A 16,670-nucleotide genomic window follows, 5' to 3' on the forward strand; every position below is an offset into this window, starting at 1 on the left:
CAAAGTTTCATGATTTCTTGTATAGGGCACAATTCCTCCTCTTCACTGACCACATATCTCTGGCTTCCTTATTTAGTCCTCGTCCCGAGCTACATATAGGATTGCCCACCAATTGCAGAAGTGGGACCACTTTCTCAGTAATTATTGCTATGGCATTCGTCACCACTCCATTGCCCAGCATACCAATGCTGACACACTATCACAGCTGCCAGAGGGGCCCGATCTGGAGTTTGATCGGCAGGAGACTCTCATTTTGTGCTGGATGATACCTTCAGGAAAAGTTTCCGTATTTTGTATTGACAGCACAAAAGGTTGCAACCGCCATTACTGCCAATCCACTCTTCTGGAAAATTGTTTCAGCTGTCCAGATGGCTTGGCTGGAGAGCATTTCTTTGGGTGAGCATTTGGTGTGGCACTTTTTTTCCCCAGATGATCGACTCATCGTTGTCCAGGAGGTCATCATGTTTGCCACAGGAGGAGCGACACTGTCAAATGGTCGTCTCTCAGTGTTGCATCGCCGCATACTCCAGCTACTGTATGCATTGCACTGGGATGTGACTCATATGAAGGCATTGGCACAATGTCACCTCTACTGGCTGGCAAACAACTGTGCCAGTGAACATCTGGTGCAGGCCTGTGGCACCTGTGTGCAGAACCAGTTTGTGCCACCGCATGAATTTTGTTCTTGGCCAATCCTGAAGCACCCTTGGGACAGGGTACACATTAATTTTGCGGGTCCATTTTTGGGCAGAATGTGGTGGTGGTGGTGCTGGGTCAATGGTTTGTCAAATTTGCCACACGCAGCCAAGCTGTCCTCCATATCACCAAATGCCACTATTTTCTTCCCAAACACTAAGCTTAAATTTCATAGATCAGGATAAACTTATGTATAGTGCAGCAGCATACTGCAAGAGGTTAGCTCCAACTAGTGAAATGGTGTAAGTAAAGGTGATTAAAAGCTTTAAATGCAAGTGTAGATGAAGTATCAGTGTCACTTACAACTCTTACTGATTCAAAAAATTTAAAGCCCTTTATGCACATTGCTAATTTATCTTGACTAATGGAGTGTTCCCTCATTGATTAAAAATTTTAAAAGCTATATCTTTATTCAAGAAAGGTAGCAGACGTAAATTTGACAATTATTGGCCCCATCACGTCTCTCAGTATTCTCTAATGTATCTCAGATATTTATGAAACAATAACTCTCCAAGTACTTGAACAACCCCAAGCTACTGAACAGCAATCAACTCTTTTTTTGAGCAAGCAGAAGTACAGAAACAGCAATAACGGATTACACACAGGAAATGATTATAAGTCTACTTTCTAAAGCTTTTGATACTATTAATAATGGAATCCTTTTAGGCAGCTTGGAAAGAATGTGGATAAATGGGATAGGAAACAACTTGTTTCAATCATATTTGCTAAATACCATCACATTGTCTCTATCGACAAAATTTGTCAGGGAAAGTGGCCGCACTGTCAATATATAAAATTCTCCAACTTTTCAGCTCCTGTCGCAAATGGTATTCCTCTGGTTATTTACAAATATATCAGTGTCAGACACACGAACATCTTACAGCAATGTGTGGCACCTGTTGTGTGCAAGGTAGTGCGCCACCATGTAATGACCCCCTACTTCAGTTAGAAAGGGGAACACTATGAATAGTCACATGGTGTAGCTAGAAGTTCCTCTCTCTTGCCTACAGCAGCAGCAGACATCTTCGCAGAAGCAATTGAAGAAACTGCTTTCCAGTCCACCCCATTACATCCAGAATAATGGTTCTGGTATGCTGACAAAAGCTTTATTATCCAGCCATATGGAAAAGAAGAGCTGCAGAACTTCCACCGACACCTCAATCAGCAGCACAGCAAAAGCCAATATACAACAGAAATAGAAAAGAATGTGGAAGCTTACTGAAAGCATGATGGTAAGCTTGGTCAGAGAGCATGCTATATAGAAAACCAAACAGCACAGATAGCCACGTATGTGCCTTCACACACCATCACACTACACAAAAGAAATCCACCCTACACATTGTACCAAAGAGCACCCACAGGTGGACATGTGAAAGCATAATTCCAAAACCCTTCATCTATATTTGGAGCCAATGATTATGGAATGAAGATGATTGACAAAAGAGTGGCAATAGCGAATGAAGGCAATAAGGAAGAGCAGAAGGCAATACAACACATCACCCTGTTACCACATGTAAAAGTGGTCACTGAACGTGTAGGGAAAATTCTTGCCGAGCAGGTATCAGGGCGAAGTATTAGATGTTCTGGGCTCAATGAAAGATACAGTCAATAACCTAATACCACAGGAGTCTACGAAATCAGCTGCAAGTGTGGATCAGTGTATGTAGGCACGATGAGGTGACTAATTAGCATAAGAGTATCTGAACATTTAAGACAACAAAGTAAGCAGTTAAGCAGTGACAGAACACCAAGAAGAGTGTGGCAAACTGATAATATTTTGAGAAGATGGCTTACTAGCCAAACAGCCATTTACCTGATGAGGAAGGTTACAGAGGCGATAGAAATAGCCAAGCTACCTGCCAACATGAATAGAGATGACAGGTACAGACTTCCAGCATCTTGGTTACCAGAAATAACAGCACTGCAGGATGACACCTCTCGCAAAGAAGCCCACAGAGGCACATGGCAGACCACACCGGCCACAGGTACACAGAGTACTGGCACATCCCAGCCACCAAGTAAACAACACTGTCACAACTGTCGCCCATTTCTCACTTGCTTATTTTCACCAATGGCAATAAATAAAGAAATCACCAATCAAGGATGTCCAACATCCCTACTCCACATCCTCAATAGTCTAACAGATCATAAAAACAGCTTCTTCCACAAATACTTAATAACTTATGTTTTTCTCAGTCATCAGCAAGCAAAACACACAGGGGAAGGCCGTTTGCAACAGCGGCTGAAATATCTAAGAATTTTACATATTGACAATGTGGTCACACATCGTGAGGAATTTGACTTACAGTCGCTTCAGCACATTCTTAATCATAAAATCAATTTCTGCTGCATGCTGCAGTTGGTAACTATTTGCAAAATGAACACTGGGAAGTAAACATGACAAATTACGAGTCACACGATTCGACAAGATGGCATTTATTGCACAAATGCTGTGATATAAAACAGAATATTCTGTAAAATTTAAACTGCAAGCTTAGATTCCTGCCTAACCACCACCTTGGAAATCAGGTCATTCCGAAAATAAAGCACAAAGTTTTGAAACAATCATCGGGTTATGCTATACATCTGTATGTCACCACATTCATTGTCTTTGCCAACCCACAAGCATATAACATTGGAATACAAAAAATATCACAAGACATCCAGTCTTATTCCGAGGCACATACAGTACAAGACATAAATATGAAAACCAGTAACCAACCTTATAATCCATAGCAGCCAGATCAATAACCATGAATGTTGCACTCTCCATGTCAAAAACAAAATTAGTATCCTCCAGCAAAACATGTCACCCAATTGGGTAATGAAGTACCAATAGTAGCATGTAACGGAAGAGCCGCCATACTGTAAGTGCACTTCAGCACTTATTTATACAAATGACACACAGCCCTCAGAAACTGCAGCTAAGATCATGTTGTTTGCAGATAACACTAGACCGATAGCAAGTGATGTTGAGGAATTTCTGTCTATAACAACAGATCACGTCATCAAGTCATTGCAATCACAGTTCCATGCCAAAATTTTGAGCCTTAATGTTAAGAAAAATTACATTCAACTTGGAAAAATGTATCAATACTTAGATCCCCAATTGGTACTGGGTAAAAATGACTTAGGAGGGTTTGATGCACAAAACTCTCCGGAAACCATGTTGACAAACTGTAAAGACCATGCAAACAAACCTCTCCCAGGGCTCACTGCATGTTTTGCTCTGAGAATCTTTTTTTCCAGTATAAATTTCAGAATGGTGTACTAGAATGACTTTTTGGGAAAATTTGGAAAAAAAAACTGAATTAAAAAAAAGAGAAGAGCAGCACAAAATTTGGCAAGAAACAGCACCAAATCTGGCAGAAACTGATACTAAATTTGGCAAAAAATGACATCGAATTTGGCAACAAAATAACACTGAAATTGGAAAAAAATTAACACCGAAAAGGGGAAAACTTAACACCAAAATTGGAAAAAACAGTAGCAAAATAACATTGAATTAGAAAAAATAATGCCAAAGTTGGCAAAAGATAACACCAAATTTCGACCTAAGATGTAACGGTTTTTTCATGTCCCTGTATAACTAATAGTAGGTTAACATATTGACTGTCATGAAGTCACCACTGGACACAACAAAGGTTCACAACTGATGCCACATGAATGTCGTCCACATGCTCCACTCTGTTTAGTGGAGCATTTTACCTTATTTTCTGTACACTGTACTAAGCTCAGTCCCGAAATACGTACAGCACTGTATACTGTAATAAACATAGTGGAGCATGTGGCTACCGGTGTGCACACGGCATTACGCATGAACCTCTGCTGTGTCCACCGCTGGGCTCCTGGCAGTTAATGTGTTAAATAAAATTTCTATATTACAGAAAAGAGCTGTTCAAATCTTGGCACAGGACAGACACAGAGGTGGGGAGGAAAAGGACAGAGTGGTGGAGGAGGGGATGGACAGAGGGAGAGGGGGGGCGGGGTGGGGCAGGGGAAGATGACAAGAGAGTGGTGAGAAGGAGATGGACAAGAAGAGGGGTAAGGAGATGATCGACAGAGATAAGGGGGAGGAGGAAATTAGGACTGACTTACAATTCTCATACAGCTTTAGCAACTGCAAAGCATTGCCAGGTTCAATAGTTCTTTATAATGCCCTGCTATCAGACAATCAGGTTGAAGAAGGTAATGGCCTCTACACGAAATCAGAACCATTTGTTTCTATATGTAAATGAATCTGTTAGCTTACACAAATATTAGCCCCTCAATTACTGTTGAGTACTCTGTTAACAGGTGTACCATCCAGGCTATGTTTTGTCTTTGCACAAGAATGTTTCTGCTGTCTGTTTCCAATTTTCTCTCTTTCTGACTCAGTGCAACACACCTGCTCAGAGAAGGGAATGTGTCACAAGTATAGGTGGCAAGTGTGTGTGTGTGTGTGTGTGTCATCTCATATGTTCATGTGTGTACATTTTTCAGAAGTGTAATACAACGAAGTTTAATGTTCTAGTTATATCACTGATTATACTTCTAGTGCACGATGTGAGTTGCTTGTAGTCTAGGTGCAGGTGGTATCCTTTCCTAATCACTTACAGAGGAAGGTGGCTAAGCCATTGTTCATGCTCTGCAGTCTCATTCAGAAATAATAGGGACCACCCCACTGAGCCATCTTCACTTGGTTTTTTAATAGTTTTCCAAACTTTTTAACGTAAATGGTTCTATTGATAAGCCCGTGGCCAACTTCCTGCCTTATACTCACCTATTCCCATCTTCCTTTGCATATGTTTTATGTATATGAATATATTCTTTCTGTAATGTGTCTGACATGTCACTTTTGCACCAAAAGGTCTCACATTGAATAAATCAGTAAATACAAAACTTAAAAAATGAAATATAGTCCCTCAATTGCCCTATGAACATTTTAGCTTTTTATTTAGATTGCTTAAAATCTCTCACTTTTATATTACTTTAATCTCAATTAGATGGAAAACCCAGAATGCATGTAACAATATTATGAAAAGGATAGTTGCTACTCACCATATAGGGGAGATGCTGAGTCGCAGATAGACATAACAAAAAGACTGTCATAAAATAAGCTTTCGGCCAACAAGGCCTTTGTTAGAAATAGAAAGCACGCACACGCACACCACAATCTCTGGCAACTGAAGCCAGAATACGAGGAGCAGCAGCAGCAGCAGCAGCAGCAGCAGCATCAGCAGTGCATGACGGGAAAGACAACCGGGTGGAGGGTAAGGAGGGACCGAGATGAGGAGTGGGAGGGATAGCACAGTAGGGATGGAGTGGGGGAAGAGGTGAAGAGAGGGTGAGGCAGCTAAATGCAGTCCAGAGGTTACAAAGGGAGGGGGGAGGGGGGGAGCAGGTAGTGGAAAAGGAGAGAAGACTGGGTGCATTGGTGGAGTAGAGAGCTGTGTAGTGCTGGAATGGGAACAGGGAAAATGCTAGATGGCTGAGAACAAGGACTAAGAAACCTCAATAATTAATCTCAATTACATATTTTATGACAGCTGCAGCCAAATTGTAATAATATCTAGTCTTTATTCATGAAAATACTTCAAGGCCACAGCTCCTATATATTCAATGTGTACGTATGTTTCTGAGCTATTTATTTTCATTGTATTTCGACAAGAAATCCTGAATCATAAGATGATATCTGGAAGGGTGAATGAATAAATAAGCAAACTGGAGTCATTTTCTGTCTTACTTGTAAATGTTATTTTTTAAAGTAAGTTAATATGCCAGGTGCAATAAATTGAACGGTCATAAATATTTGTTCCAGGTAAAAAAAGTCGGTAGTGCAGCCCACGTTCTGACGATTAGTATCGTGTTTCCTTCCCATTGTTCATAATGTACTTACCAACTGCAGCACAAAACAGAAGAGCCAAGTACACCCTAACCACACTTTTACTTCCAATGACAATCACTGCTAATGACTTGTTTTAGTAGAAGATATGAATTTATTATATTTGTTTTTGATGATTACTGATATGACTATTATGCATTACAAACTTGGTTACTTATTTCTATATGTATTTCTTGTACTGTATGTTTCTAATAATACGGCAGGATTTCTTGCATTTTATAGTCCAATGTTATAATTTGCTTACAAGTTCGCAAAGACATGAGACTGGAGGAAAATTGGCTGCGAGGACAGACTGATCTGTAGTACGGCCCAATGATCATTTCCAAACTTTTCTGTGGTAGATTCAAATGTCCTGATGTCCAAGGTGGTTGTTATACATGAACCTACAAGTACAGTTAAAATTTTATGAAATATTTTGTTGCAAGTGAGAACATGTTGCACAACACAGTCCATTATATCATAACATAAATGCATGCACTCCACATCATGACGAAGTTTATCAAGCACTATTTTCTCAATGGTTCAGCCAACCTATCTAATCATTCACAGTGCAAAGAATTGACAGCTGCAGCGCGCAACACAAAAGCTGCCGCCATTGTAAGTGTACTTTTACTGGGTCTCAATGTGCAAACCTAGTTCCTCTAAACGTGAGGACATCTAAGGTTTTTTAAAAGAACATGGATGCCGAAGGGGCACAGGGGAGGGTGTTCGCCACTAGTATTAAAATTGTGTACCAATTGAAAATTACAAGTTTCAAAAACATACAAGTATTTTAACTCATGCAGTAAAAAAAGACATATTACATACAACACCTGTTGATACATCACACAAACTACTTCAAGGCTGGAGACAAATTTCACAATTCTTTCTGAGTGTGTGTTATTGCAGGATTATGACACTGTACACAATAATGTTTTGGTTTACTTACAGTATTGTACTTCTGCTTCTTTGTTTTAGCTTTTACGCAAACACAGCCCTGACTTTTCCTAACAGGAGGCTGACCTGCACATTTTATCATTTCTTTGATTTTCTTTTCTAGAACACTTTCCATTGATTGAACAATTTGATAAGCTAACCCTCTTGCTATAGTTGTGTTTCTTCTCATTCCATCTCGGATGTTGCTGCATAATATGGTGGTTGTACTGACAGCACAGATACCACAGAGAATAAAATACTGACAGAGGCCATCTCTCTGTTTCCCTCTTGCAGGGGTATCATATGATCAATGGTATCAATTTCACCTTTAGCGCAATTATAATAGGGGCCTACGTATTTATGTGGAATTTCTTGTTCTCACGCCCCTTCAGTGTCTTCATCTTGATGCAATGCTGATAAAATCAATTTATATTTGGTTTTGTTTTTAATACAGGGGATATCATAGTAACTGGCAGCCTACGTGTGTGTGTGTGTGTGTGTGTGTGTGTGTGTGTGTGTGTGTGTGTTTTGTAATGGTACTTCAATTACGCAACCATTATGGCACCTCAACTCAACCTCTCAATACCAGCAATATTCTACTGTGTTTCTGTAAAGTAGTTGACAATTTTTCTGAGACAACATTCATATTTGATTTCACTAATGTAGAGATACTTTGACGCATCGATATGTTGCAATGATATTATTCTTATGTGTATTCTTTCTTTTGTCACTATGATCTTTGACGTACTTGTAACTCTTGATTTTTGGGAACGCAAGTGATTATTAGTTAGTTGTTAGAGTGTCGGACCTTGAAAAAGTCAAGTGTTGGACGTCATGTTGGAATGACGCATATTGTAGCCAGTTCATAAAATGTGAACTTTAACAGCGAGGAAGATGTTTTCAAGTATGTTTTGTATTGTGAAGTGATGTTTTGTGTGTTATTTGTTATTGCAACAAAAGCAATAAAAAAGAAGTGTAACTTAAATTCGGAGCGCTGATTATTTTTTTACATCACCATTGTGCTAACTTTGAAAGGTTTAATCTTCAAGAATGGTTTGTGAAGCGCATCTACAAAACTTGAATATAGCAGAAATAAACATAGGCCTTTTTGAATTAGAGCTTGGAATTATCACCACCTAGATTTTCGGCGACTGAGCCATGATTTTACAACGAGACCAGCGTGTGAAACACGAAAAGATGAGTTCCTAGTGTATCCATTATTACATGAAATGACTTTATTAACTGTGCTCTAATGACACCTGCCACATAATAACTTTGTTGTTGCCCGAAAATGCAGTATTTAGCAGCGTGAGCAACACCACAATCATTAAATTTTGACCTTTGTTGTGGTAGGGTTGTTAAGGGTGTGTGAGCAAGCACACTTAAATATAGCTCTCAGTCTGTCATGATCTTCATTATGCCTGGAATATGCTTCCTGTTTGACTGGAGAGTTCCTACTGTAGGAACTCTGTAGTCTTGGTATGCCTGTTCCACCAAACTCACCAATTTGTAGTATTGGTCTGTAGTAATATTTTGAGCAGTGTTTTTCACAGGTGTTGTTGTTCTTCACTGGCGAATAGTTTTGTAATCAAATCTAACAATTCTAGAAAGTTTCTTGATACATTTTCTTGCCATAATGCTGTTGCAAACAGACCAACCCATTAGGTCTGCGCAGAGACTGCGTACACTGACAGAAATGTCCTTATTTGCACCCACAAGTATCAGTATTCCTACAAAGGCATATAATTCTTTCTCATTACAAGAAGTAACATTTAGCCTAACTACCTCTTCATTTGAACGTTTTACTGTTACATCCATGTCATGTGTAAAAAGCAACATCACGGCTTCTCAAGGTGAAACATGGCTGGAATTACTCCAGCCTGGTCCCTTATTATATTTGCAAGAGACCTCCTAGGTATTCTAGGCTGTGTGATCACGTATCACTTTCATGAAGCACATTCACATCCTGATCATCATTATCTGAAGCTACATTATCTTCGAAACAAAAATAACTTTTCCGACTGAATCGTAATCCATAATACCATCCTCATCTTTACTTTCACTGCCTAAGGTAGAATCTAGACCTAAAATTTTATTAAGAACTTTCTAAAAATGGTTGGTGCATTCTTTTAGCCATTTCTGAGTCTCAATGTGAACAGCAGGGAACTGAACTAACTCACAGGAAGTACACAACATAAATAATAACCAAGTATCATCAACTACTACTTGCTTTAAAAATAAACTGGCTGTTGAGAGCAATAAAACGTCTCCAACAAGAAATACAGCCATGTATTGTTGTAAAGTTGGGAAATAAATTTTACATAGAATAATATTTTGTAAAGCAGAAAGCTAAGAAGCAGTTCGTTGAAAGTTTCATTATTTTTTTTCTATAAAATTTTCGACACTAAAGTTTCACGCCATATTCAATAAACAATAAAGGGAAAATGTCAAAACACACACACACACACACACACACACACACACACACACACACACACACACACACACAAATTAGGCATCCTAGTGTTAAGAAGACAAGAAAAATAATTTGCTACATAGGCCTAAATGGAGTCAAGAGTACTAAACAAGACTCAACTTAAATGTATATCCTGAATCAATGGAGTACAAAACACATCACATTCAATGAGGGTTTACCCCATGTAAATCTGTGAGAAGAGGGAATAGTGTGGCACAGCAATGGTCATCAATATTTTGAAAGGCATTCAGACAGAGACTTTCTTGATGAAGCAAAATTTAATTTCTGAAGATAAATTAAAATCATTTAAGCAACTGTCTATGGAAACGAACTGTTTATAATTACAGGTACCAGTACAGAGGCAGATATTTCATTCGTTAACTAATTCAAACAACTTGGACATAACTGTCCCTTAACTGTAGGTATTAATAGTTACACAGGACCAATGAAAGTCACTTATGGTCTTGGTATGTATGGCAATACTGACCTTACGACTTATCTTAGAAGAAAGATTAAGGAAAGGCAAACCTACGTTTCTAGCATTTGTAGACTTAGAGAAAGCTTTTGACAATGTTGACTGGAATACTCTCTTTCAAATTCTAAAGGTGGCAGGGGTAAAATACAGGGAGCGAAAGGCTATTTACAATTTGTACAGAAACCAGATGGCAGTTATAAGAGTCGAGGGACATGAAAGGGAAGCAGTGGTTGGGAAGGGAGTAAGACAGGGTTGTAGCCTCTCCCCGATGTTGTTCAATCTGTATATTGAGCAAGCAGTAAAGGAAACAAAAGAAAAATTCGGAGTAGGTATTAAAATTCATGGAGAAGAAATAAAAACTTTGAGGTTCGCCGATGACATTGTAATTCTGTCAGAGACAGCAAAGGACTTGGAAGAGCAGTTGAATGGAATGGACAGTGTCTTGAAAGGAGGATATAAGATGAACATCAACAAAAGCAAAACAAGGATAATGGAATGTAGTCTAATTAAGTCGGGTGATGCTGAGGGAATTAGATTAGGAAATGAGGCACTTAAAGTAGTAAAGGAGTTTTGCTATTTGGGGAGCAAAATAACTGATGATGGTCGAAGTAGAGAGGATATAAAATGTAGGCTGGCAATGGCAAGGAAAGCGTTTCTGAAGAAGAGAAATTTGTTAACATCCAGTATAGATTTAAGTGTCAGGAAGTCATTTCTGAAAGTATTCGTATGGAGTGTAGCCATGTATGGAAGTGAAACATGGACGATAAATAGTTTGGACAAGAAGAGAATAGAAGCTTTCGAAATGTGGTGCTACAGAAGAATGCTGAAGATTAGATGGGTAGATCACATAACTAATGAGGAAGTATTGAATAGGATTGGGGAGAAGAGAAGTTTGTGGCACAACTTGACCAGAAGAAGGGATCGGTTGGTAGGACATGTTCTGAGGCATCAAGGGATCACCAATTTAGTATTGGAGGGCAGCGTGGAGGGTAAAAATCGTAGAGGGAGACCAAGAGATGAATACACTAAGCAGATTCAGAAGGATGTAGGTTGCAGTAGGTACTGGGAGATGAAAAAGCTTGCACAGGATAGAGTAGCATGGAGAGCTGCATCAAACCAGTCTCAGGACTGAAGACCACAACAACGACATGTATGGTTATGGGATTTCCGTCGAGATCTGTGCTACAACATAGGCCGGAAATCACCCATAATACCTCACATTTCAATTACTTCTGTTTCATTATTTCTCCACCGTTTAGCGCCCTTACGAATGACTTAGGTTCACGAATGACTTACATGTCTTGGTTCGAGGGTGTCATCGAGTCCCAATCCTCGTATGTGTGAATGGGCTCCAATTCTCTCGATCCTAGTGATTTCTCTAACTTCTTGTACTTTGGCTGCTGCTACTGCCTACATTGTCAAACAAAAACAATATCTTACAAACAGGCACACTGAATCGTAGCACACGTAAAACGTATTATTAAGCTAACTCTATAAATCTGAAATGACTATATCTCAGTACTATAACTCTACTGGTAAAACAAGGGCATACCAACATTTTACCTACATATTATAAAATACATACCGCCATTTCCTACACAAATCTCAACGTGCTTCAAACAGTATTTACCGCTGTTTACCTAGTAACAACCTGAGATTATATGCAACATGACAAGCGTTTCTCAGAGATAAAATTGAGTGAATGAAAAAATTTAATAAAATCATAATTGTTAGTTTCGTCGTTGTAGCAACAATATTAATAGCAACAATATTATTTTCAATTGTCATAATTAAATCTATTCTTCGTTATACATGTAAAAAAAACACACAGAATAATATAATATTCATATTATCACATTAAAACCGTGATAAATCGGAGATATAAATACTTCAGCACAGAAGCGATGGAAATTTCACTCAATCTTGTAACAAATTTTATTTCTCATTATGACGTGATAATGTGTAATTTAAGCACAGATATTCCGAAGAACTTCCAAGCAAGGTAGGATGCGAGTGTCAGTCATACCAACCCAAATTGTAACAGCATGTTCATGACATGTATGCCAGAGGTTTAAAATGCGGCTAAAAATAACAAAAAAAGGGAACAAGGAGGAACCATTACGCAAGAATTACCTTACACTTTTCGTAGTGCGATTCTGAATTTCATTCATTAATGGATACAGGGCTGCAATTATTAGATTCGGAATTTTTATAATATTTTTCTTATATTCTGATTTCTTTATATTAATTGAAATTGGAAGGTAAACTATATATGTTGACACCCATTTGCGAAATGTAAAATATTAAACATAAATGTATAGCTTTGGTTAGGGTGAGCAAGACTTAAAGTCGCAAATGAAGAATACCCAATCCAAATTACGACGAAACCGTGCCAAATCCTAAATGCATTTGCTTCTTCGTTTTTCTTTCTTATATTCATAATACGATTAGTTCAATGCCGTACCGAAAATTTACATTGGCGCTTCGGCAGATAAAATGTATCGATTGAGAGTATATTGGTAGCACTTTCTTATTTCTTATCAGTGCCTTGAAGCATAGCGAAGATAAAAAGCAACTTCTCAGAAAACTACATTTGTTCCTAAGAAATGGCTGATGCTTACTTAGTAGAAATGATAAGACTAAAGCTTTAAATACCTTGATAAAGGTATGACGGTAGAGTGTGATACTGGCAAGAGCAGAACAGCTGATTTGCAGAAGCCATTTAATTGACCTTCAGTGCATATTTTTCAAAGAAAACATAGATTTGTGTCATCAACATTTTAAAACGTAATAATTCTGCTTTGTAGTTATTTCCAGCAGCAGTGTCTTTAATGTACTGTATAAACTTGTTTCTATTATTAAACAAAAAAAATGTACTAGAGTGATATTTTGTCATTGAAAGAGAATGTAACAAGCAGTTCGATAGGAACTTGCAAGACGTTGAATTGTTTGGTAGACATCACTCTACATGTTTACGTATTTCACTTTTGGTAGTACTGACTGACGTCATTACCCACACAGTGTGAAAGTTTAGTACTGGACTGTTGAAAGAACGTCTGCTCCAGGAGCCTTAAAGGTTAAGATTTGCGACATTCTTGTGTTTTATTTTTGACCTCAGTGATCCTCTAAACTCTACAAGCGAGATTGTTTCGTCGGGAAGCCACTGCATGCAGATTTCGCTGTCTGACGTATACTTCGAGCGCTTGTTTTTGACCTAGCCAGCGCGCATGCGCATGGCGGTGAATACCCGAATGTACTAGTTTGAAATTTTAGGTGGGGAAGTACCTGAATTCGATGAAAGAACAGGAGACCAAGAAAAGTTTTCACCGCCAGAGAACTACTTTATGTAGGTGAGTTATAGCGATTGTTATTTAAATGATCGGGTCAATCAACGTCAGTTTGTTGCATATTTGGTGTTTTTTCAAGTGTGTTTCGGCATTCGAATTACAGGTGTTTACAATTTTTTTTTTTTTTTTTTTTTTTTTTTTTTTTTTTTTTTTTTTTTTTTTTGCAGTGTGTTGTCATGGGTTACTGTTTACATGTATCTGAACAGACGCACCACATGGTGGAAAATTGTCGTTGCTATGATAGGGTTTCCCACGTCAACGAAAACGTTATTTTAGTTTTGTTGCAAGCTTTTGCCATTTTATTGGAATAATTTTAAATGTTTTTACGTTTCATGTCACCATGAAAACTATTAACGCGTTTATTATTTCTATTTTGACACAAAGTAATTAATTTTGTTACTTGTCACTTATGATGAACTTAATTTTTTTGGAGTTCATGGCAGTCTGGAGATTTAAGTATAGATGATATAGTAGGTAGAAGCTATTTCTGTTTCTATGTTCTGTCGTATATTAAATTCATTCAAATGTTAATTAAGAATTTGGTTTACAGTGAGTAAACGTTATTTATATTTCATAAAGAAAAAGCATGGTAGTTTGATTGTCATGGACGCTGTAAGGGCGTAATAAACAGAAGGATTTTCGGAAATGGATGATTACGCTAGTACCCAAACCGCACTAGTGTTATACAGGCCTGAACCATATTCACGGTTTTTGAATACGATGCCATGATTACTTTTATTGCCGTGTAAGGTGACACTACATTAATTCTTATCGAAGTATACTTGCGTCTTAAATTTTCTGTGTTAAATACTTTATTAACATAGAACCTAATGTACTTCCTAAAACAACGCTACCTTTTTTTTCCCCCAGCATCACTCGTTCCAGTAATAGCAAGCATTGTTGTACAATGATATATAATAAGTTTTTAGCATTTACGTGAAGTCATGCAATGACATTATGTTTATGGCAAACACTGTGATTCAACCAAAAAAATAAATTATACTAAGTCATACGCACATATAAGATGCACTGTCTTGTCTTGTATCATATGCAGTATAATGTACCAGTGTGTATTTCAGAACTTGTAAAAACAAACAATGTTATCTCCTACTGTCTGTGTTCAATTCTCTGACAGTCTCTATGTCTTTATGATAAGTATCACATCCTTCTAAAAATAACCCCACAATTATATTATACTATTCGGCAAAGAATGCCTTACATATATGTACATTAAATGACGCACACTATCAGGATGTGTCAGGTGATTTCGGTTTTACTCGCATTGCTGTACTCATTGTTATTGTAATTTGCTTGACGAAAGTCATTCTCTGTTTTTACAGTACAACTCTTGTATTCAAACCAAAACACGTTCTTAGCCTTGGGTCTTTTCTGACTGGCTGACTGCTGCCTATGAGGCAGTATGAAGAGAAATCCATGAACGCTGGATATGTGATGATCATCAACATTCCTTCCAGCAGTAGTCGTACTAAGTAAATCATAATTCTATAATGGCACAGTCTGTGTTGTGTGGTTGATTCGTAAGGCAGTACAGAAGAGCAACTGTCAGTAGAATCATGAGCAGTCAAGCTGTAAATTATGAGTCTATGGAATTAACAGTGTTTCTAATTTATTTAAAACTGTACGCAGTTTTGTTGTACTAGAAGCTTTTTTTTATTTTATTTTTTAATTTAGATTCATGGTATGCAATATTCCCCAGGTTTTCTCCCCAATGGGAAATGTTCAAATGGCTCTGAGCACTATGCGACTTATCCCCCAATGGAAGGATAGAAATGCACAGGTAAATATTACTGCTTGTAGGTAATTGTGGTCAGGAAAAATAACTGACAGTACCCTCACTTGTCATCACATTTGAGTTACTCTACATTGTTAAATTATTCTTGTACCCTTTTTCGAGGCTAGCAGCTTTCTTTTAGTATAGCTAGTTATGTTTGGCTTGTATAAGGACAAGAAGCATGAAGCAGTAGAACCTATAGTAACAGTTCAGTGTTAATATAGTGTACAGGCTAAGTTGCTTTTCCCCTGTCTCTTTTCTTTCTTTTTTTTTTTAAAAAAAAAAAAAAAAAAAAAAGGTTATTTTGACTTCTTGGTCGTCCCTGAAGGTCTCCATCTTCATAGTGATAACTGAATGTATCAATACCGGATGCGGCTTCAACCTTAAGTGCATAATTTATTCATGACATTGTGTGTGATGTCATAGAAATAGAAGGAGAAAAGAACACTGATAATATTTCTTTTGAATCTGTATTTGTTTTTGGTTTTTAGGTTGTGGTAACAGACCAATCCATAGCACAACCCAAGGTTTATAATGGGTTTGAAGATGGCAGTTTGGTTGCAAGTTGGCGAACCAAGTGAATCAAATATGGAATTTATGATGTGGTGCGACACTGATCTGTAGTGATAGCCCAAGTTCTATGTTAGATTGGCAGTATTGAGTGCTTCTGTTAATCCAAAAATCTTGTTAAATATCGAGTTAATATTGGAAATGATAGATTCTTTGTGATACAGGCTGCACTACAATTTTGTGACCAGTGTCTAGTCTAGATTGGGGGGGGGGGGGGGTGGGGAAGGTTACTATAACAATCAAGTTGAGAATTTCTATAATACAAATTTCTCAGACATGTAAGAGACCCCGTAGTTGTATGTTTATGCAGTATAAAGCAACATTTTTATTTTTGAAGTACCAAATACTCATTTGAACACTTTATAGTTTTATGTCCTCTTCTTTGTAGTCCTTGGTCACATAAATATTGCATTGAGCATTTGCATTAGTTTTTAAGATTCTGCCAGTCACATCCATGCCTTTCTGTCTTAGTGGTTGTCAATGAAATGGCAGTATATGAGATGTTGATATGGATT

The 16,670-nt window shown here is 37.9% G+C and overlaps 1 protein-coding gene and 1 long non-coding RNA gene across 3 annotated transcripts in view; one reads left to right on the forward strand and one right to left on the reverse strand.

Moving 5' to 3' along the window:
* Positions 1 to 12,446, reverse strand: part of LOC126419222 (ruvB-like 2) — a 115,911-nt gene extending 103,465 nt beyond the window's left edge. The window contains exons 1-2 of one of the 2 annotated variants that reach the window (XM_050086359.1): positions 12,336 to 12,446; positions 11,743 to 11,856 (exon numbers count right to left, since the gene is read on the reverse strand). Coding sequence is in view for 1 of the 2 variants with exons in the window: in XM_050086358.1 (XP_049942315.1) it covers positions 11,743 to 11,856; positions 12,032 to 12,037 (120 nt within the window). In the remaining variant the exon portion in view is untranslated. Of the gene's footprint in view, positions 1 to 11,742; positions 11,857 to 12,031; positions 12,175 to 12,335 lie in introns of those variants that run through there. The other variant, XM_050086358.1, reaches the window with a different exon arrangement.
* A 924-nt stretch (positions 12,447 to 13,370) lies between these two features.
* Positions 13,371 to 16,356, forward strand: LOC126419223 (uncharacterized). Its single transcript, XR_007575942.1, has 3 exons — positions 13,371 to 13,796; positions 15,511 to 15,591; positions 16,077 to 16,356. It is a non-coding gene; the product is annotated as an uncharacterized LOC126419223 (long non-coding RNA).
* Positions 16,357 to 16,670: the final 314 nt, after the last annotated feature.

The sequence above is a fragment of the Schistocerca serialis genome, chromosome 9 (genome assembly GCF_023864345.2).
Source record: "Schistocerca serialis cubense isolate TAMUIC-IGC-003099 chromosome 9, iqSchSeri2.2, whole genome shotgun sequence".
Taxonomy (NCBI): domain Eukaryota; kingdom Metazoa; phylum Arthropoda; class Insecta; order Orthoptera; family Acrididae; genus Schistocerca; species Schistocerca serialis.